The 22673-nt window shown below is 48.4% G+C and overlaps 1 protein-coding gene across 33 annotated transcripts in view; it reads right to left on the reverse strand.

The window, feature by feature from the left end:
• NCOR1 (nuclear receptor corepressor 1) overlaps positions 1 to 22673 on the reverse strand; it is a 1832391-nt gene that overhangs the window by 1173796 nt on the left and 635922 nt on the right. For all 33 annotated transcript variants that reach the window (XM_085649294.1, XM_085649293.1, XM_085649281.1 and 30 more), the window contains one exon: positions 18778 to 19034. In XM_085649294.1, coding sequence (XP_085505420.1) covers positions 18778 to 19034 — 257 coding nt within the window. The remainder of the gene's footprint in view (positions 1 to 18777; positions 19035 to 22673) is intronic.

Below are 22673 nucleotides of genomic sequence, written 5' to 3' on the forward strand. Positions count from 1 at the left end.
TGTGGTGGAGAGAAAGCAACAAACAATTGTTTGGTTTTGCGAAAATATTTGGTTCTATCAATGTAATAAAGAAGGGCTCTTTTAACGTCTAAGGTATGAAGAGCTCTTTCAGCTACAGAGTCTGGATTTGGGAAGAACACTGGTAGCTCGACTGATTGGTTAAGATGGAACGGAGAAATGACTTTTGGTAGGAATTTAGGATTTGTTCTAAGAACCACTTTGTTACGGTGTAGTTGTAGGAATGGTCCTTGTATGGTTAAAGCCTGGATCTCACTTACCCTTCTAAGGGATGTGATAGCAATAAGGAACGCTACTTTCCATGCAAGGAAATGTGGTTCGCATTTATGCAGAGGTTCAAATGGGGTACCCATGAGCCTTGTGAGAAAAATATTTAGGTTCCACACTGGAGAGGGTGGTAATCTGGGAGGAATAATCCTTTTAAGACCTTCCATGAAGGCTTTGATCGCTGGTACTCTAAATAATGACAACTGTTGTCGATTTTGTAAGTAGGCTGCTAATGCTGCTAGGTGGAGACTTATGGATGAGTATGCTAAATTACATCTTTGCAAGTGTAGTAAGTAGCAAATGATGTTCTGGATGGATGCATCCAGTGGGCGTATATCATTGTTAGTGCAGTAAATGGTAAATCTTTTCCATTTTGCAGAGTAGCAGGCCCTAGTAGTAGGCCGTCTGGCCTCTTTTATAATATTCATGCAGTATGGTGGTAGGTTGAGGTAACTGAACCCTAGGACTTCAGGAGCCAGATCGCTATGTTCAGTTGATGTGGATCTGGGTGTCTGATTTCTCCATGGTTCTGGGTTAATAAGGACGGGGTGAGGCGCAGTTTTTGGTGTGGAACTAGAGAGAGTTCCAGCAGTGTTGTTAACGAGGGTTGACGCGCCCATGTGGGAGCTATTAGTATCAGATTGAGAGACTGTTGCCTGAGTTTGCGTACCACGAATGGAATGAGTGGGAGAGGCGGAAAAGCATACGCAAATCTGCCTGACCAGTTCATCCATATTGCATTGCCCTTCGACTGTGGGTGGGGAAACCTGGCGGCGAAGGTTGGGCATTTTGCGTTTTCGTTTGTGGCGAACAGGTCTATATCTGGTTGGCCCCATTTTTGGAAGAATGGGAGAAGGACTTGTGGGTGTAATTCCCATTCGTGGATCTGTTGAGTTTGTCGACTCAACAGGTCGGCAATCTGATTGTGAACTCCTGGAAGGTGTTCTGCTAGCAGGTATATGTTCTGGGGAATGGCCCATCTCCAAATGTTCTGTGCGAGCTGGGACAGCTAGAGAGAATGTGTGCCTCCTTGTTTTTGTATGTAATACACAGCTGTCATGTTGTCCGTCCGGATGAGGACAGTTTTGTTCTGGAGATGTAATTGGATGTGCTAGGAATACTGCCAGTAGCTCCAGGTAATTGATATGGAGCCCTTTCTGTTGAGTGGTCCATGTGCCCAGAGTGGTGTGTGTTAGGAGATGGGCTCCCCATCCTGTGAGAGATGTGTCGGTTGTCAGCACTATTTGTGGAAGAGGCTCTAAGAACGGCCGCCCTTTGGACAGGTTTATAGTGTTCCACCATTTTAGAGAGCTATGTGAGCGGCTGTCCACCAACACCAGATCTGCCAGTTGTTCATGAGCCCGATTCCACTGACGTGCTAGACATTCTTGCAAGGGACGCATTTGAAATCTTGCATGAGGCACGATGAAGATGCACGACGCCATCATGCCTATGAGTTGCATGAACACTCTTGCTGGAAGAGAGTGTTGGGTTTGAAATTTTGCGATCAGAGCTTGTATTTTGGCTATCCTGGCTGGGCTGGGATATGCTAGTGCTTTGGAGGTATTTATGGTGGCTCCCAGATATTGATATATATGTGGGAGGGTTGGAGATGAGATTTGGGATAGTTTATTGTGAATCCCAAGTTGTGTAAGATTTGAATAGTTTAGTGAGTGTGTAGGATGCATTTGTTGAATGAATTGGCTATTATGAGCCAATCGTCTAGATATGGGAAGACATGAATTTGTTGTCTCCTGAGATGCGCTGCTACTACTGCTAGGCATTTGGTGAAAACTCCTGGCACAGTTGTTACCACGAATGGAAGGACTGTAAACTGATAGTGTTGTCCATCCACCACAAATCTTAGATACTTCCTGTGAGCAGGATGCATGGGGATGTGAAAATAGGCATCCTTGAGGTCTAATGTGGCAAGGAAATCGCCTTGTTGTAGTAGTGGGAGTACTTGTTGAAGAGTGATCATATGGAAGTGATCTGAGTTTATGTACTGATTTAGGACTCTGAGGTCCAGTATTGGTCTGTGCGTCTCGTCCTTTTTGGGGATTAGGAAGTACAGTGAGTACACCCCTGTACCCTGATGTTGTAAGGGAACTGGTTCTATTGCGTGTTTTTGAAGCAATGAGAGCACTTCTTGTTTGAGGAGCGTAAGATGGTCTGGTGACATACAGCGTTGCTTGGGTAGAATGTGTGGGGGGTAGTGGTGAGATCCAGGCAGTAACTATACTGGATAATTTGTCTTACCCACTTGTCTGTTGTGATGGAGTTCCAGACAGGTAGGAACCGTTTGAGTCTTCCCCCGACTGGAGTGGAATGGTCTGGGGGGAGTGGAGGAAAGTCACTGTTTTGTGGCGGGAGAGGTACGAGTGTTGGTACTGCCTCGACCTCGTCCCTTGGTGTTGTTTCCTCTATATCCTCCTCTAAAATATCCTCTACTGGGGGATGTTTGTGTAGAGGGTTTGAATGTGGAGGAGGTGTCTGCTCCAATGTTTTTGGAGGCTCTGTGAGAAAGTGCCATCTTTCTTGCATGGTATGCCCCCACTTTTTGCTAAATTGCTGACTGTACTTTGACTGAGTGTACCCTGGACTCCTGCCAATCAGGTGCCCAGGGCCTATGTTCCTTCCTTAAAACACACAAACTCCAAATTGGCAAACCCTGGCCACATGTCAGCCCCTGGTAAATGGTACCCTAGGTACCCAGGACCTTGTGACCAGGGAAGGCCCCTAAGGGCTGCAGCACTCATTGTGCCACCCTTAGAGGCCCTGTACCCTGACACACACACACACTGCCTTTGCAGGCTGAGTGTCTGGGTGCAGGACAAAATGAAGAGTCGACATGGCACACATCTCTGTGTGCCATGCCCATCACCTACACTGCCAAGGCATATGTCAGTCACCCCTCTGGCTGGGTGCCTTATGCCCATGGTGTGGGCACAGGAGCCCTGTGCCCCTACAGTACCCAGGTCCATTCCCGGGCACTGCAGTGCTGCCATTTAAGAGTTCATGGTGCTGAGAGCTCGTCAAACACGAGTTCCCCAGCACCATAATGGCAACACTGAAGACTGGGAAGCTTGGTATCAAACTTCTCAGCACATTAAACCCACACTGATGCCAGTGTGGAATTTAATGCATTCCTCCTTTTATTAATTTTCATCCTTGCTTCTGACATGCCCCCTTTTGCTTTTTACCTTTGGATACTGCTTTATGCATGCCTGTATTTTCACTAACGTGCTTTTTGCCTTGTTGCATTTGATACATTGTTTCTTATTGTTTCCACACCCCCCTTCCTGTCTTTCTACTGTTTTCCGTCTATTTACTATACTCCATTCCCTTTTCCTTTTGTACGCCTTTCTGTAAGACCGTCCTTTTCTCGCACTACTAGCGATTTCTCGGATTTTTACTATGCACCACTGACAATACCTTAATTCTGTGTCTCTGGCGCCTCTGAATCCTAGAGTGCTCTTTTGTCACGATTACCATTCTGCTACTTTGTCCCTTGCTTGTTCTGGCTTGTTCCATCACCACTAAGGACTCATCTGTTTAGTTTTTTCACTCCCGTAATCGTCTTCACCCTGGATGCCAATTTCCTCACTTCCGGTTCACTCCCGTAATCGTCTTCACCCTGGATGCCATTATCCACACTTCCGGTCCGCCTGGCTGGCCCTTCACGTTCTAGTCCTTTTCTTTATCCTTTATATTCACTTCCTGCTTCCTCCTTGCTGAGCGCGAGACGATTCCAGCTCGCTGCCCGGACCTCACGGTAAGCACTCCACCTCCGCCCTCCATTCTAACAACCCCCCCCTGTTCACTCAGACCCTCTTACACGCTCCCTTTACCTTTCTTAGATTTCACTGTGGAGTGACTTACCCGTCATCCACACATCCCAACGGATTTACCCGCTCTTTGTCTCTGCCGTAACTGAGCAAGAGACTTCTTGGTGTTTTTACTGCGCCTACGGTAAGCGACTCCCACTTGGCCCTTTCTTTTGTTACTGGCCGGCCTTTGTCCTTACCCCTGTACTTTTCCTTCTAGCGCAAATTCCGAAGCTTTCCACTCTCCTACATACCGCGATCGATACGGTGATATCCTCGCCTCTTTCCACCCATCGAGACTACTTCTTGGCTACCTGCCATCCTTATTCTTTTCAGGTAGATTTCTCTCACGCCTGTCACGTGTGATCGTTCTCAATATCGCTCCTGTTCACATTCATCCATGTTTATTCACTTGCACTGTACCGTGCTCGGTTACACGTTACGCGTTTTGGGTCGCTTACTTGTTGGATTCTTCCACTTCTCTCTGTCACTCTACCCATCCGTTTCCTTCCCTCGCGGACCTCCCTTTCTTTACTTTTACTTCTTGCTCACTGTCAGTGGTTTACCCTCCCCACGCCTTCTCAGTCCTTTTCACCCGTGGGGTGCCCGTTCGCGATACGCATGTTATCAGTCACTGCACCATTGTTCTGTCTGCCTGTGGTTCCTCTCTCTTAGCCTTCCTACCTTTGTACCGACTACCTGGAATTTTTCGCTTCTGTTTCTTTCGCTTCAGTTTTCTCAAATATTCTCAGTTTCGTTCATCCCTCTCCACATTTTGAATGGCAATCTCACTGTTGTGACACTCTGTGATCTTATTGATAATATGTTAGATACCTTTACGTACTGTGTGGCATTTTAGTCTTCTGTGCATTACCTCCAATGCATGTGGTACTATTGTTACCCCCTATGACCCAACTGTTGCCTTACAACTATGATTTGGCCCCTCCACAATAGTTGCCGCGCAGTTTGTTCCGCATGTACCTCTCCACGGACCGTGTGTACTCTCTCACTGTGCCATTCCTTTGTGTTCCTTGGTTCTTTTCTTTACAGAAGGACATCCACATCATGTTCCTCCGCCTTCGACCGTTCTTGTTTGCTTTACCATTTTATTATGATTTGTGTGTTTATTTGTTCTCTTTGTGTCCTTCCCAGCCCTGAAGAGTCACGGGTTGTTTCCCGTTGACGAAACACGTGTCGGCTGGTTGTTCTCATGTTCCTTGTTTCATTTGATGATACGCACGATTAAATCTACAAAGACATTTCGGGTTATGGGTGTACTAGCCCGCCCGCTGGCCCCAAGACCCACGTCGCTGTGTTCCACGTCTGCGAGTATGCAGATGCTGGGCATCTTTTTCTTTTTATATTTTTTTAATCGACGGTCAGCCATATTATACAAGTAACAATGAGATATATAAAGCATTGCATAATCATCCTCAGTGTCATTCACAGTAATCCGCCAGAATTCCTTTTACAGAGAGCAGTTTGCCCTATACACGGACATTTCAATAGATATATTCAAGCATAGCATCTTGCCATAAAATCACATCTCGAGTCCATAACCAATTTTATATATACATAAAAATAACAGAGATGCGGGCTTAGATACTTAGGGGCACATCATATTAATTTTCAAGTCACCAATTGCTGAGATAGGAGATATTGTACTAGCGAACCCCAGAAATCCTTTGGTCTACAAGCCTGTGGTATCTCTTCAGCATAGGTGTTTAGTTGCTCTTTACAGTAAGACATATCTGTGATCCAATCCTTACGTATAGGTGTTCATATGCCACCCCAGCATATCGCTACAGGTCTTTTCGCTAGCAACAGCGCTACAGCCAGGAATTTACATCTTCTACTTTGTTTAATTTTGTAAATGCCCAGTAAGCTAACTATCGGAGCATTAGGGATCTTCTCTGCTAGCACAGTAGTAAGGATGTTAGCTACATCCAACCAGTATTGTTGAAGGTGTGGGCACGCCCAGGCCATGTGTACAAAATCTGCACCAGGTGCGCTACACCTATGACAATGGTCATCCATACGTAGCCCCTATTTATGTAGTTGTGTAGGTGTGTAATGTACCTGGTGGATAAATTTTAAGTAAATTATGCACAGATTACAATTAGACGTACGTAAACGCAACAGCTCGCAGCTGTAATCCCAGCCCTCTCTACTTAATGCCTTTTCTCATTCTCTATATTGTTCACGTTGAGTTGCGTTATAAAGCGATGTCACTAGACGTTGGCGTTTTGGGGCCGTGAGGAGTAACTAAACTGCATTATGTGTGGGTGGTTCAGCTGGAAAGGTAGAGTACAGCTCTTTCACAGCTGATCTTAGTCGTAGATATGCGAATAGCTTTAAGGGAGTGCGGTGGGTGCTAAGGGAGGGGTCCATTTGCGATATGAACTGGCCATTCAGTAACAGATCCTACATCAGTGGTCTTCAAACTTTTTAATTCCGCGCCCCCCCCAACCCCCCTGACTACCACAGTGTAGAAAAAAAAAATATATAAATCGCCGGGCCCCCCCCTCAACATTTTTCACAATGCTATTAAACTGGCAATGTTTAAATATGTCTAGACATATTTAAACATTGCAGCTAAGTTCTGTCACTGTTTTAGAAATGCAAACAAATACACGATTTCCAAACATACTATTCTGGTGAGGCAGGCCGTACTAATGTGTAAAATTATACACACTACGATAATTCGAAATGGTAGTGGGGGTTTTGGAGTCCCTTTCTCTTTGGCACCTTCTCACAGCCAGTATTTAAATGACAAAGGATGTTAATGAGGGCCTATTACAGACGTGCTTACTGCTGCTCATTTTTTAGGCTGAAAACAAGGTATAATGTTTCTTCTGACCAGAGCATGGCAACCCCCTTGGGATCACTTGAGGCCCGCCCTCCAGTTGGAAGACGTCTGTCCTACATTGTACGAAACCCCATTTCCTCCAATATTGTCATCATTTTCAGTTCTTGAGTTACTGTGATTTTAGGGTATTCGTCAATGGCAGTGCTGGCGCATATGTGCGCTTTTCGCCATTGAGTGCCATGCTATGGACGTGCAGCACACCGGGTTTATCTCGGTGTGCACTGCCTGGGGTCTGATACATAAGTGATCAGTGGGATCGGGCTGACGCTGCTGTGTTCCACTGCTATATGCGGGATGTGGGCATGCGGATGGAGCCAGTAGTGTGCATGTTGTGCTTGTGCACAATAATAGTAAAGTTGTAGGTCTGGGGCGCCAAAGCCTCCCTGTATGTATGGTCTAGTCAATTCCGCCCAGCCCACCCTCACTTGTTTGCCCGCCCATGTCAGTTGCAGCATCGCAGTGAGTAACGTCTTAGACATGTATTGAGTGGGTTTTACCGGTATATTCAGGAACAGATGAAGAAATCTCGGGAGTACAACCATTTTTAGTATTTCTATCCTATCTGCTAGAGAGAGGAGGAGTCTGATCCAACGATCTATTTGGTCTTCCAAGTTAACAATTACTTTGCCATAGTTTTCACTAAGAAACAAGTTACTTACCTGTAACTTTGGTTCTCCAGTATTGGTAACTTTCATAGATTCCCATAGCTTGTATCATTACCCGACGTTGGAATGGGAGTCTCGGTACCCAAAACAACATAGCAGTAGTTACAAAAGAGAGAGAAAAAAGGCCTAGGCCTCATTCCCTTTTGTAGCATATCTACCTATTTTTGTAAAAGAGACCAAAATAAAGCAACAACCAATCAGATTAGCCTCACCCCACAGAACCCTCCTGAGAGTACCTCAGAGCCTCAGATTTTCGTAGCCGTTGTGTAACTATGAGAAAGTGGCTCTGTACATACTGTTCCCAAATAGGTACAGAGTGTACAGAGTCCACAGTCCCCAGAGGTTTGGCAGAGGCTAAAGTTAGATATAACCATACTCTTTAAAGTGGTAGCTTGATCGAGCAGTAAGGCAGTATCAGAGGACAGTGTAAATCATTTGTTGCACACACTCAGCCAGCAAATGGTCTCACACACTCAATAACTGAACTCTAGGCCAATGGTTTGTATATAAAAAATATATGCTTGTTTTATTTTAGAACCAACAATGGGTATTAAAATATACTTTCTCAGAATGAGATGCTTTATATAAATACTTTTGCAATATGCAATTAACTTTTGTAGGAAGTTATAAGTTGTTGCAATTGGCAACACAATTCTAAACACAATGATGCATTGAGTTCAATGGAAATTTCAAATTATTTACCAGAGATTACTTTTAGGATTACTTTTGGAATTCCAGGACTGGATCCTAGATTCAGTCCTGGGTCAATACTTGGAATCAAGTGGTAAAAGTCGACTTAATTACTGTGATGATTTTTAGACAATATTTTGCCTATGGCAGAAAATTCAAGTTGCAGGTATAGTATGTTCTCGTTACTTTTGTAATCCAGTACTGGGTGCCTAGACTCAGTACTGGGACCTTTATCTAAAACAGGTAAGTAATTGTTTTCAGATATTGTACGATTTTTAAAGAATATTTAACATTTGCAGAAATTGACCGAAGAAATTTCACAGAAAAACAGTCAATGATTTCCTATGGGAGAAAATTGGGTTACTGGTAAGTACAGTATTTGTCAGAGTCAGTGCTAGGCACCAAGATCCAGCACTGGGAGCTCACCTAAGAGAAGGTGACTATTTTCGTTTTCGTTACTCGGCTGATTTTTGGTGAATATTTTAAGTTTTGAAAAGTCCACACTTAGAAGAAGTTTCAGGAAAAGCCAGTCAATGTTACCCTATGGAGCAAATTGAGTTATCGGTTAAAAAGTAAGTACTCGACTGGCAGAGTTGAGGTTCTGGGCATAGACTCAGGGGTCCCCCAGGGTCAGGTAGGTACAGTTGGTTCACCCCCAGCGGCACTAGGGCGGCCGGGTGCAGAGAGAGTTAGGCCCAATGTTATCCTATGAGGGATAGGGAGGCCTTGGTTGGTGGCTGCTGACTAGCAGGCCACGCGGCTGTGGGAGATGTGCTCCTGGTCACTTACTCAGGGCAAGTGGGGAAGTAGATACGTGTAGAGGTTGCACTGCCAGGGCCACTCGGGCTGCTGGGAGCAGGGTGCTTTTGAGCTTTCGGGAGCTCAATTGATTTCAATGGGAAATCTCCGGTTTAGAAAAAGACTGCAAGCTCGGGGACGAAGATTCTTCAGGTGCCACTACCACTTCGAGAGGTAAGTTGGGTAGTTGGAGAATAGGTAGGTACCCCGGGATTGGGCACAGGGTGCAGCAGGGCGCGGGGGGCCTTTTGTTGTCGGGAAATCTTACCCTCTGTTGATCGCATTTGGGGGGGGGGGGGCAACTGGTTCTGAGGCTGCAGGCTTCTTCAGGAGTGTCGAGGGAGGTCCTTGGGTGCCGGACTCGGGTCACAGTCGCCGTGGGGTCGTCCTCGCGGTCTTTGTTCACTCCGGCACAGGCCAGGCTTAGCGGGTGCAGAGTATTCTGAGTTCGCGGTTCCAGGCTGCTGCCAGGGATCAGAAGTAGTTTTTGAGTAGAGCCTCTACTCATGGGAGACCCAGGGGGCTTAGAGTCAAAAGGTAGTCAGGTCCTCCGGGGTTTGTGAGGTTGCTGGCCACAAGAGATGCCGGGTTGGAGCAGGTTCGAGGGTCGACAGGCCGGTAGGGCTGGGGCCAAAGCAGTTGGGGTCTTCCTTTTCTTAGCAGCGGCAGGGCAGGTCTTCTTTCTTCTAGCTCTTCTTCGGATTTTGGAATCTGGGGAAGGAAGGTTCAGGGTGCCGCTAAATACTAGATTTAGGGGCGTTACAGGTAGGTGAAGGGCAGGGACCAATGGGTCCCTGTCCTGTGGTGGGTACAACCCCTATCCTGCCTCTCTCCTATGGGAGGGGGGCAGTAGCCTAGTCCTGATTGGGCAAGGCTTCCCATCTTCAAGATGGCGAGAGCCCGGAGATGTGCTTCACCTCGCCTCCCCCACCTGAGGGGTGGGGTTGGCAGGCTGGCACATCCCCTGTCCTTATTTGGGGTTTCCGGCCAAGCTTCCCACTAGAGTGGGGGGTTGCAGTGGCCTGGGGAAGCTCACAGAGGCGGCATGCCTTTGAAGCTTCCCCCTGCCCATCCTGGTGGAGGAGATTTAGCACCTCGCCCAGGATGTGCATTGTTGCAGGCCCAGGAGAGCAGGGGCTCTCCTACACAGGGGTCCACCAACATGTCTGCTGTGTGGCAGCCTAGGCAGCCTCAGAACAGATGTGGATTGTAGGTTAGGTTTCAGGGGGCATCTCTAAGATGCCCTCTGGGGTGCTTGGTACATTAAAACCCACACTGGCATCAGTGTGGGTTTAATGTGCTGAGAAGTTTGATACCAAACTTCTCAGTCTTCAGTGTTGCCATTATGGTGCTGTGGAGTTCGTGTTTGACGAGCTCCCAGCACCATATACTCTTAAATGGCAGCACTGCACTTACAGTGCCCAGGAATGGACCTGGGTACTGTAGGGGCACAAGGCTCCTGCTCCTATGCCCACACCATTGGTCTAGGGCACCCAGCTAGAGGGGTGGCTGATGTATGCCATGGCAGTGTAGGTGGTGAGCATGGCACACAGGGATGTGTGCCATGTCGACTCTTTGTTTTGTACCCAGACCCTCAGCCTGCAAGGGCAGTGTGTGTGTGTTAGGGTACAGGGCCTCCAAGGTTGGCACAATGAGTGCTGCAGCCCTTAGAGGCCTTCCCTGGTCACAAGGCCCTGGGTACCTAGGGTACCGTTTACCAGGGGCTGACATGTGGCCAGGGTTTGCCAATTTGTGTTTTGTGTTTTAGGGAATGAACATAGGCCCTGGGCACCTGATTGGCAGAAGTCCAGGGCACACTCAAAGTACATTCAGCAATTCAGCAAAAAGTGGGGGCATACCATGCAAGAAAGATAGCACTTTCTCACAGTAACAGTACAACCAAACCTGCCGAGGGTTGAGCTTTCCCAGGGGAGGAGGATGGGCGCATGGGAATCTATGAAAGTTACCAATACTGGAGATCCAAAGTTACAGGTAAGTAACTTGTTTCTTACTCCAGTATTGGAACTTTCATAGATACCCATAGCTTGTATCAGAGTAGGTAGCAGTCACAAAACATTTTGCTTCCCTAGAGACATCTCATTCACCTTAACCATCTCATTTTTTTTATTTTTTTTTAAGAAAACATAAAACTAAATGCAATCACATAAGAAACACATAGCAAAATATGCAAATAACCATAAGAAAGGAAGGAGGGAAGAAAGGTCTCCAGGCAGTAATGTCTTGTAAAGGTGTGCACGCTGCTCCAAGTTGCAGCCCGGCAGATGTCTTTAATCTGGACCTCCTCAAAGAGAGCCGTAGAGGAAGCCATGGACCTTGTCGAGTGTGCTCTAATTCTGCCCTCTAGAGGCTTGTCCGCTGCAGAATGACAGAACTGTATAGCACTGGAGATCCATCGAGCAATATCCTGCTTGGACAGGGGTAAGCCTTTGCGAAGAGCACTGAATGCAATAAACAATTGAGAAGATTTTCGAAAGTCTTTAGTACGGTCCAGATAAAATTTCAAGCACCGCTGCACATCGAGCAAATGAAGTGCCCTTTCCGCCGGTGTAGACGGCTGAGGAAAGAAAGCCTTGAGAACTAACGGCTCATTTAAATGAAAATCTGAGGGCACCTTTGGTATGAATTTTGGATTAGTCCGTAGAATTACTGTATTCCTTTTGAATTGGAGGAAAGGTTTCTGGATTGTGAGAGCTTGTAATTGTCCAATACGTCTTGCCGAAGAAAGAGCAAGAAGGAGTGCTAATTTCCATGAGAGGAATTTCAAATCCACTCTATGAACTGGTTCAAAAGGAGGCTTCATCAGCTGGATGAGAACCAAGTACAAATGCCATGTGGGAGGCGTAGGCCTCACAGGAGGAAAAACTCGAAATAGGCCTTTGAGAAATTGCTTGACAATTCTAGAGCAGGGCTCGACAAATCTTAAAAATCGTACTTGACCTGCAGGTCTAGTGACTAGAATTTTCTACTCGACCTAACATCACTGTACTAGACCCACAAATTGGTTGCATACACTTTTTCTTCAAAACATTTGCAGCGCAGTTTATCTATGACCAGTAAGACATGATTACATTTTTTAGCTTAATTACCATTCTCACTGCAATGTTTTGAAAGTTACGAGCATGGACTTGGATAAACACTCATCAGTACTCGGGTACACCACTGAACCTTAAACATACTAGAGTGCGGCCTAAGATAAACACTCTTAGCAGTACTTGGGTACACTACACATACTAGAGCGTGGCCCCTGGATGAATACTCTTCGCAGAACTCAGGTTCACCGTTGTACCTTAAACATACTAGAGTACGGCTCCGGTGGCTCAGCATCCTGTGATTCCGAGCAAATCACTTAATCTCCCGTGCCTAACAAAAATGAGTGTGTCCTTGTGTAACGTAACTGGTGCTCATGTAAAGCACTCCAATACCTTCATGTCGAATAAGCGCTATATAAATCTGCAAAACAAAAACTCTTATCAGTACTCTAGTACACCGCTGTACCTTAAACATATTAGAGTATGGCCCCGGATAAACACTCTTCCCAGTACTCGGTACACTGCTGTACCTTAAACATACTAGAGCACAGCCTAGGAAAGGGCAGATCGCACCCTGGCTTGGGACAGAAGTAACTGTATGACTGGAACGTTTTTACGGGCTCTTGCATTTGTATTTTATGTCCCAGCTATCAGACCAGGCATGCTGTGTAAGCACAACTAGGGCCACATAAACAAAACTGCCCTGCTTGAACGTGACATGATATCGTCATTCAGGTCGCTGACGTGGGGACCTGTCTGTCAAGCGACGGTGAAGCCTTTCAGTGCGATTTCACACCATAGATTGTGATTACAACCTGCTCATACATCTGCTGCACTTCCTAGTGGGCTCCTCGTCCTGGACTTTCAACTTAATGAAGTCGGCGCCAGCCAGATCCTCCTTGTGAACGGCCGTGCTTCATATACAATTAATAAAAAAATCACTCAGGGAAATAAAAAGATCGGCGTTTAACGTGATTGGTTGTACAATTTGGAGTGGACATATATTTTCGTTCTTGTCCACTTTTCTCCAGCCTCCTTATATTTTTACCTCTTATCTTTGCCAACCCACCCATTCACTCCTTCCTTACTATAGATCATATTATGCAGCTAAATATTTTTGTAATTAAAATAACAAAGGGAATCGTGGGGCGCTGTTTACCCTCTACATCCCGCCGGTGCACCCCCCGACTGCACCCGCCTTGTAGAGCTGGGTAATCCAACATCTAAGCTGTGAGAAAATACAAAATTTCCTGCGCTTCCATCTGGCGCCTCGATGGGCACTGCAGGCAGCTTGTTGGCACCTCGCGAGCTACCATTGGATGAGGCACGTGCAGTGAGTGCCCTCTGGCCTCCCTCTATTAGAGTCTATGAATGCTTTGCAGTTTTGAAATCTCAAACCTTTTTCATGTGCCTCTAATCTAGCTGTGGTTCTTTGAGCACTATCAACCTTCTGATCACAGGCAGTTCGCAGTGCTAATGTGATCGCACACGTTAATTATAATTATGTCTGTCTAATGCCTAATTTCTAGTCAACTAGGTTTATTTACGTTGCCGGTACGTTTGTGCTTTTCCAGGATAGAAGACTTGAAGTCTGAAACAATAACAAATGTAACAATAGCCCCCGCTGTGCGTCAATCCCCTTCAAAGCCACTCTCCCCAACAATCGGAGCAAAAACCCCTGACCTGCGGCGGTGTTCCCATCCAAGCGCACCTACCGTAGGGTCCCCCGCAGAGATATCGAGCTGTCCTCTGCAGGCGCAGGCTTACATCACGGGCAGAGCTCCACTCGCAGGGCTCCCAGAAACAAGGTTAAACACCCAAGGTGCAGGAGGAGAACTTCTACTTTACTAGGGCACCAGTGTCGTTCATGGCCTGCCTCCGGTCAAGTGAATTGGGTACAGGGGTTGGCAAAGACAGTTTACACGCTTCTCCGTCAGTATATCCTGCTGCGGCTCATTGTAATCAGCCAATGAGAAGCGTGTACACCTTAGTGTGCAGAGATTAGCTACGATCTGATTGGTTGATTGCAACTAGGCCTCAGCAGACCGAGCCCACGTGACAATCGGCCAATCAACACCTTTTCTTTTCCCGCATTTTGGCACGGCAGTTCCTGAACATTTCACCCAGCTGCCCTCTAGAGCCTTCAACCGGCACTGCACTTTAGCACAGCGACAAAGCTCACTCGCCAGGCCGGTCAAGTAGACCTGAAAACTGTCTCGCCCTGGAAGAAATTGACTCGCATTTGCGAGCGAGTACATTTTTCGAGCCCTGTAGAGAACCAAAGAGAAGGCCCAGAGGCATTGCGTCTGTAGCGAGAAACTGCAGCCAAGTGAACCTTTATGGACGAATGAGCCAGACCTGTCTTAGCCAAGGACAGGAAATAAGGAAGAACTTGATGAGGCTGAGACAAAGGATCCACACCTTGCCGTTGGCACCAGATGCAAAAGCGTTTCCATTTGAGACGGTAAGTCTTGTTAGTGGAAGGAGCTCTAGAATGAGAGAGAACACCCCTTATTTCGTCCGAGAGATTAAGATCTAGGAATTTTCGCTAGTCAGGAGCGATGCTGAGAGGTGTAAGGAACGAGAATCTGGATGCCAGATCTGGCCCTGGGACATCGTGAGAAGATCCGGGATTGCCCGTAGAGGACGTGGAGGGACCAGAGAAAGAAGGTGAAGCTCCGTGAACCAAAACTGCCTCGGCCAAGCTGGGTCTTTTAGGATCATCTTGCATGGCTCAGTCTTGATCTTCCTGAGTATCCTCGCGATTAACAGAATAGGGGGAAAGTGTACACAAATGCGCTTGACCAAGCTATCGAAAGCGCATTCCAAAGCGATCCGCGATGGTGAACTTTGCTTGCGTAAAACTGGCATTTTCTGTTCTCCGGGGTAGCAAAGAGATCTATTGAGGGTTTGCCCCACTGGTGAAAAATGTCCTCCAAGTCCATCTGGTTTAGCTGCCACTCGTGGCTGACTGACGAAAGCCTGAGTCTGTCCGCTTTTTCGTTTAGCACTCCTGGAAGGTGTTCCGCTGTGAGCGATATTCTGTGTAGGATCGGCCATTCCCAAATCCTTTGGGCCTCCTGCGACAACGGAAGAGATCTGGTACCCCCTTCCTTGTTGATGTAATGCATGGCTGTGGTGTTGTCCGTGTGGACAAGAACCGCCGAACCCTGCAACCGCGGAAGAAACGCTTGAAGAGCCAGACGAATCGCTCTGAGCTCCAGGAGGTTGATATGAAGGAGGCGCTGCGTGGGCAACCAATGCCCGCTTACATGCAAGTCCTGAAGCACTGCACCCCAGCCGTCCAGCGAGGCATCTGTTGTGACAACTTCAGGAGCCGGATTGCTTACGAAGGATGACCTTGGGATAAATTCTCCTCTTGTGTCCACCACAAGGCGGCTTCTTTCATTGCCGCAGTAATCACCACCTTGTCGTCGAAAGAGCCGTGAACTTGTTGCCACTGCATGTCTAGTTGCTCTTGAAGAGATCGCATCCGCAATCTGCAGTGGGGTATCATAGGGATGCATGAAGAAATCACTCCTAGAAGGGATTTGTAACGGCGTACTGAAAGACACTTTCTTTTTCTCAACAAATGAGCCAAGGACCTTAGTTTTTCTTGCCTTTTGAAGGTTGGAGAAGCCTTGTTGAGAGACATGTCCAAGATAGCCCCTAGGAACCGTGCTCTCTTGGACGGACAGAGAGACTACTTCTCCCTGTTGAGAGTCAGACCCAGATTGCTGAACAGAGTCATACATATGAGGCTCTGAGGTTCTCTCAGGAGGGTTCTGTGGGGTGAGTCTAATCTAATTGGTTGTTGCTTTATTTTGGTCTCTTTTACAAAAAGAGGTAGATATGCTACAAAAGGGAATGAGGCCTAGGCCTTTTTTCTTTCTCCTTTGTACCTACTGCTATGTTATTTTAGGTATCGAGACTCCCATTCCGATGACGGAGAATGATACAAGCTATGGGAATCTATGAAAGTTCCAATACTGGAGTAAGTACTACTTTCGGATCCCTATGAAGCCACACATCCAGATACTAGACAGGCTCCGTCTGCCATTGTAAAGGGTAGTCTACCTGTGGTTGTGCTGTAGGAGGGATGAAGGGGATCAGTACCGGCTTAGACCAGTTAATGCTGAGTCCCGCATAGTAATCAAATCGGACATATTCTCTGATAAGTTCACTTAGGTTATCTTCCGGGTGGCGGGTACATATAACCATGTCATCAGCATATAATAGATGCTGGGCATCTTACATGGGCCAGTGGCCGGACTGAGAATGTGGTGGAGGCCCCTTCCGTAGCCACGAAAGAGGCGAAAAGCAGACTACGTGGGGCAAGAGATTGCCGCGAGGCCCAAGGACCTGGCGATAGCCCTAGAATCCCTGATACGCTTGAGCACCAATTCTGCCTCAGCACCGAAAAGGTAACTGCCATCAAAGGGCCTGTCCAACGGCGTGGACTGGACAACCTTAGAGAAACCAGACGTCCTCAAACAGGCATAGCGCCTCAAGTCTACTGACGTGGAAACTGTTCTGCCCAGAGTCTAGGCAGTCTCCAACCCACATCTGATGGTGAACTTAGCTGCATCTCTACCACTGCGTGGGGGAGAATGGCCCGGCCTCCTCCACTGCACTGTAGCAGCACTTACACAACCGCATCCCACACCGAATGGGTATAACAGCCCAAGAGGTATGCGGTATTCACCAACCGCAGCGCTGAGCTTGCGGAAGAAAACCTCTTCCCAAAGTGGTCCAGCATCTTGGATTCCCTATCTGGGTGATCAGAAGGAATTCGCCCTCAGAAGACAAGGCTTGGACCACCAAGCTCTCGGGGGTTGAGTGTTGGAAGAGGAAAAGTGGTTTGCTAGGGGCCGGGTGGTGGCAACGGGAAATCATCCTGGCGACAGGAGCCCCTGTGCTGGGCTTGCACCAAGTGCCCAGAAGGACGTCGGTGAGGGCTTCATTAAAGGCAGAAGGGGCTCCAAAGAGGCCTCTGCTGGTTAAAGCACCTCCGTCAGGTTAGCCCTGAATGCCACCGTAGGAAGCTCAAGGCCCAAGGCCTCAGCCTCCCTACGTAACACCACTATATAGGAAGCTCCCTCCTTCGTAGCCACGGAAGAGGGGGAGAGCATGCCATGGTCTGGGGAGGAATCAAGACCACGGGCATCACCCAGGTTCACTCACCAGTCCATCTCTTCAAGCTGGTTAGCCAAAGAGTCCACAGACCCCTCCCAGCCCTCCTCACCCTTTCCTTGTTTGAAACTCAGGGCGTAAAGAAACAACAGGAATGAACAGGGGTACAAAAGTACCCCCCGGCGCTGGTACTGATGTTGATTGACGCCGGTCCGGAGCCATTCAACACTAGTCCGGTGCCGTGTCCACGTCGGGGTGAGGCTGGTGTCGACGCTGGTCGGAGGCACAACTGACGCCATCACTGGAATCAGCGCTGTGGAAGGTATTGTGAGGTCGACTGACGCCGTACCAGATCCAGGCCTGGATCCTCGGGGGCCTTCTGGCACCGCAGCCGCTGGCATCGAAGGCCCAAGGCACCCAGCTGAGTCCGCAGGGCCCGAAGGCATGCCAGCAGAATCGGGCTGCCAAAAGATGCTGTGAAGCGCTTCGTAAAAAGCACGAAGCTAGGATGGGGACGTGCCGGTGCCTAGAAAGGGAAGAAAGCGCGGAGCCATCCCTGAAGCAGGATCCGGGGGAGGAGCCGGAGAGCGATGGGGCAAAGGCGAACAGCGACGGTGCTTCTTTGCGTTCTTCTTGTGCTTCGACTTACCCGAGGACGAAGACTTGGAAGACGAATGGTGATAGTGGCTCCGCAACCTGTCCCAAGACCTTCCTCTCGACCGGGACCTTGAGCGACGCGGAGCTGACTGCTGGGCTTCCCAAAGCTTTCCTGGACCCCTTCCTCAAAGACTGCAGGTTCATGGCCAGACAGTTGGAACACGATTTCTGTTGTGCTCCAGTCACCAGAGGCACTGGAGACACATGAGGTGCGGATCCATGACGGACATCAGCTTATGACAGGAGTCACAAGGCTTGACTTCGGTTCGGCGAAGGGACATTCCTTGTGCACCAGGAGTCGAAGACTCAAAAAAGGCGTCAACAAAAAGTCGAAAAAGGCTAGTCAAGACTTGCCTAACGGGCAAGCTCTCTCCGGATCTGCGCAAGGCTGGCATGGAAAAAGGAAGAACGGACGTCAGCACAAAGGGGTCGCGTCTAAATAGACACTACGAAGTCATCTGGACGAACACGACGCCAGACACAGAGATGACAGATGCCCCCTGCTGACGAGCAGGAATACTGCTAAAGAAAAAATCTTCCGGATCCAGTCCGACGCCTGGGGGAAATTCTAAAGGTAAGGAATCTGTAACTACAGTCTCTTTCAGTTAAACGTTAATGCTACATGCCATGTCTTATAAATAATGTAGCTATTAAAATCAAAATCGAAACACAAAAATAATTAGTTATAGCACTCAAAAGTTAAATTACCAGATCAGTTTCTAATGTTTGGAAAAGAAAAATGCTCAACTTATTGAACAAACAGTTTGCAAATCTTGCATTCCTTCAACCCAATTAATACTCACAAGGCTCTGATGGTAGGGCTGCAAGTGGGGCTGGTGTTTGCTGAGGTTCTTCTGTAGCTGTGGGGGTGGTGCTGGGGGTAGGGATGGTGGCAGCATTTGCTGCTGCAGCTTCGTTGGCCATTGATCTTGTAATACGGCCCTTTCGTCTGCCTTGGCTGTTGGCAGTCTTTCTTCCTCTGGGTGTGACCTGCTCTTTCTCCTCCAGTTCCTCCACTGTGACCTCAACCTTCTTCTCCTCTCTCTCTTTAGTGGCTTCCCTGATGGTAAAAGAAAAAGAAAAACCGCAATTCATGCATTATTGTTAAGGTGAGGTAATTAAATGCTAAACAGTCAGCACGTCTTTTCCCCTTCTAATACAGAATGGGCTAAAACTGCACAAAGGTGTTTGTTCCCAAACTATATTAAAAAGGAAATCCATATCCAAGATTAAAATCTTCCCTGCACCACTTACACAAACAGATGAGACAAAAGGACTAAAATCCAACATTTTAAAAACTGAATTGCTTATCCTAAACCCAAGCTCCAACACAGCAAACAAGCTTTTCTCCCTTCAAACCAAAAGGACTTGGAAATGCCAAAGTAGACCGGATTGTAAAAATTCTTAATTTCCTTCCTGGCAAAAATCTAAACCTAAAGGTGCAAGCATGGCCTATGGCTAAAAGTGCCAGATTACACTTCCAGACACTCAAGAATTTGAAACCAACCATCCCCCTCAGGATTTTAAACATGTAGAGGAAATAGTATACTTGCAACCTGAACAATCATTTACAATGCAATGGTCTCGGCATTGTTAAAGTTAGAGCTATTGGCATTGCTCATGACATTTTTGTTTATGTTTTTGTTTTTAAAACATTTAAAGAAACGGCATTGTTATTTACGTCAATAGCTTAATCTCTCTCAAATGCGAGACCTATTGCATTTGCACCCACACACAGAGCCACACACACAAAGCCACCCCCACACACAGAGCCACCTACACAGAGCTATTCACATAGAGCAACCCACACACAAATAGAGCCACCCACAGTCACCTACAAAAACAGCCACCCACAGAGCCACACACACACACACACACACACACACACACACACAGCTTCCCACACACACAGAGCCACGCACACAAAGCCACACACAAACACACACACATCCACAGAGCCGCACACACACACACACAAACACATACAGAACCACACACAACTCAGGCATAGCCCTCTCAGGAGAGCCAGCGTGTACGGCAATCGCCCACCTAGGGCTACCCGGGTCTGCCTGCAGCCGACAGGGAAGGGTGACGGGGTGACCCAGGAGATGGGAGGCGCTAGGAGTGAACCACCGAGAGGGGTGTGACACAACCAGGTGCAAGAGCATCCTGCGCGCAATCTCCCAAACAAGCAGGTGTACACACATTACACATCTCGAGACCCACGCATCTTGGACAGGCAACGCCACAGAACGTCCTGCGCGCACTACACGCACACTGCTAGGGGAGATCGGGTGTGTTTTATACACACGTGTGAAGGTCTACAGGCATCTATAGGCGGTACACGAGCAGCCATCGAGGCAATGCAATCCATGGTAAAATACAAACTTGGTGCAACTTATATCGTTCTATCACTGATGGTAAAGGGTGCGAGGGAGTGAAGTGTACTAGAGGCTGGCATGACGGCTATACAGTGCATAGAAATGAACCCACACATACATGCGGTGCACACCCCCATCCCACACGCTTAGATGGGTGCCAGAGATCTGGAAGGTAACAGGGAATGGAAGCCCCGGATACCTCAGATAGGTGCACCTCGTAAGCGGACAGGTACACAGGTAGAGGGAGCCCGACGCAACGTACACACACATCTCACATGCAGACAATGAGGGCGCGATAGACTAGCACGGGCACACCGAGCAGAGTGGGCGCAGAGACCCGGGAACCAGCAGCGGGGATCCAGACACGGGCGAATGCAGCACGTGAGGAGAATGTACACGGACGCGTGACATGCACAGTGCAGGGATCGGTTTAGAAGAGGGCAGTGCGGTACTGGCACACATACATACTGGATGGCCAGAGACTTGACAGGTAGAGAAATCAGATGCACAGCCAGATGGACGGCAGGGGCACCGTGCTGGCCACACATATAACACGCACAGAGACTCTGGTAGGAGGCAAGGCTGAACACACGTACATACTACATCCCAACACATCTATCACATGGGCAGCTCCACGGATAAAGCGGCTATGCAGACGTGTCGGAGGCCTGCAAGTCGGTATCTGCAACTCGGAGGCAAAGCCACTCCTAACTGGTCCAGGCACCCCACCGCCTCGAGTACCAGGATGAACTCTTAGGTGGCAGCGGAGCGCGTGTTGTAGTAGAAGCCGAAGGGTTACTCTTAACACATCTAAACCGCATACCCACGAGTTCCCTGTAAGCGCCGCAAAGGTGCCCCAAAACAATGTTGAGGTATGTGAAGGAGTGCACGCTATCTAGGAAACTTGCGGGTCTTATTTGCAGATGGTGGGCGTCCGCACTCACTGTGGACCTGTGACATGTTCATCACCCCACTTTGACCCACAGCAAGAGAGAGAGAGAGGCAGAATAGGGAAAGACGGGGAAGCAGTGACACAAGACTATAGAAGGGGTGAAAAATAAACCACAAAAGTGAAATAGGAGGGCATAGTGTGAGGTCGTACAAGGTGGAATCAACACTAGGCAGCGGCCTGTTGATCGGCAACGCCAGCATTGGGCACGGCCAGCGGGGGCTTCACAAATCCCTTCTGGACCCTGCAATCCATTTATACACACAAAGAACTGTCTTTAGGCACTTTCGAACTTAGTCAGTTTTTATACACAGCGCATGAAGCCTGCTGCATGTTAACTATCAGGACTCGCCGGAAGGGTACTCCCCCCCCCCCCCCCCCCCCCCCCCCAAAATCACAGAAGAATTCCGAGATCAAGTCAGTCTCACTTCAACGAAGGCACAGTTCCACCCATAACCACCCCGAAGCTACTGAGTAAGTTCAATGAAGTCTCGCCCATACTATACCACTCTGAAACATGCAAGAGACGGCAATGGAGGCTCACTCCATACTACAGTATCACCCATCGTCACTCTGCATGCCGCTGTCTCACCCGTAACCCCGAAATATTCAAGGGGGTTCAATCGAGTCTCGCTCCATAGTACAGTTTCGCCCCTAACCACTCGCCATGGTACACTCGGGTACTCATGCCTGGACTGCCGCTTCGGCTGTCCCTGCGGCGGCGGGCAGGCACAACACCATTAGCAGCTGCGCCCGGGCAGCCCAGCACCGCTCTCCACGCCGGCTCCCGGGCTTCTGCCGCCCGGCCCGCTGTAGCTCATGGGCTCCGTGTCCTCCTCGCCTGGTCAGCAGCGACCCTGCAATCCCAGCGCCTCCCGCTCCGAGGCTCAGTGCATGCTTCGCCCTCTGCTCAGCCCGGGCACGGGGCTCGGCTCCAGCAACTGCAACGTCGCCGCGCACACAGTGGGCTTGGCTCGATCAACTGTGCGCCCGTCCTGTGACCTAGGGAGCCGCCGTGAGAACAGAACCAAAGCACTCCCCGCCAACTAAAGGACACGAATAGCGTTCTCCAAAGCCACCTATGATTGTGCATATTTATATAGCGCGAACTCGACCCGAAGATCAACAAGCGCAGCCTTCGGTAGCCGAGACCTAATAAACACGAGAACGTCCCTGTAAAAAAAAGAAAATACACAAAAACGCCCACCAGTGTAAAAGGGACGGGCTTCAAAAAGAGAAAGAAGTGTAAAAACACGCCCCGAATCCAAAAAAGACGGGGCTTGTTTCGACAGACAAAGCTCTTCTCCAATGGCTGACCAGCATTTAAGAGGCCAGCCAATGTAGAAGAGGGGCGGGTTCAAGCCCCACT

The sequence above is a fragment of the Triturus cristatus genome, chromosome 3_2 (assembly GCF_964204655.1).
Source record: "Triturus cristatus chromosome 3_2, aTriCri1.1, whole genome shotgun sequence".
Taxonomy (NCBI): Eukaryota; Metazoa; Chordata; class Amphibia; order Caudata; family Salamandridae; genus Triturus; species Triturus cristatus.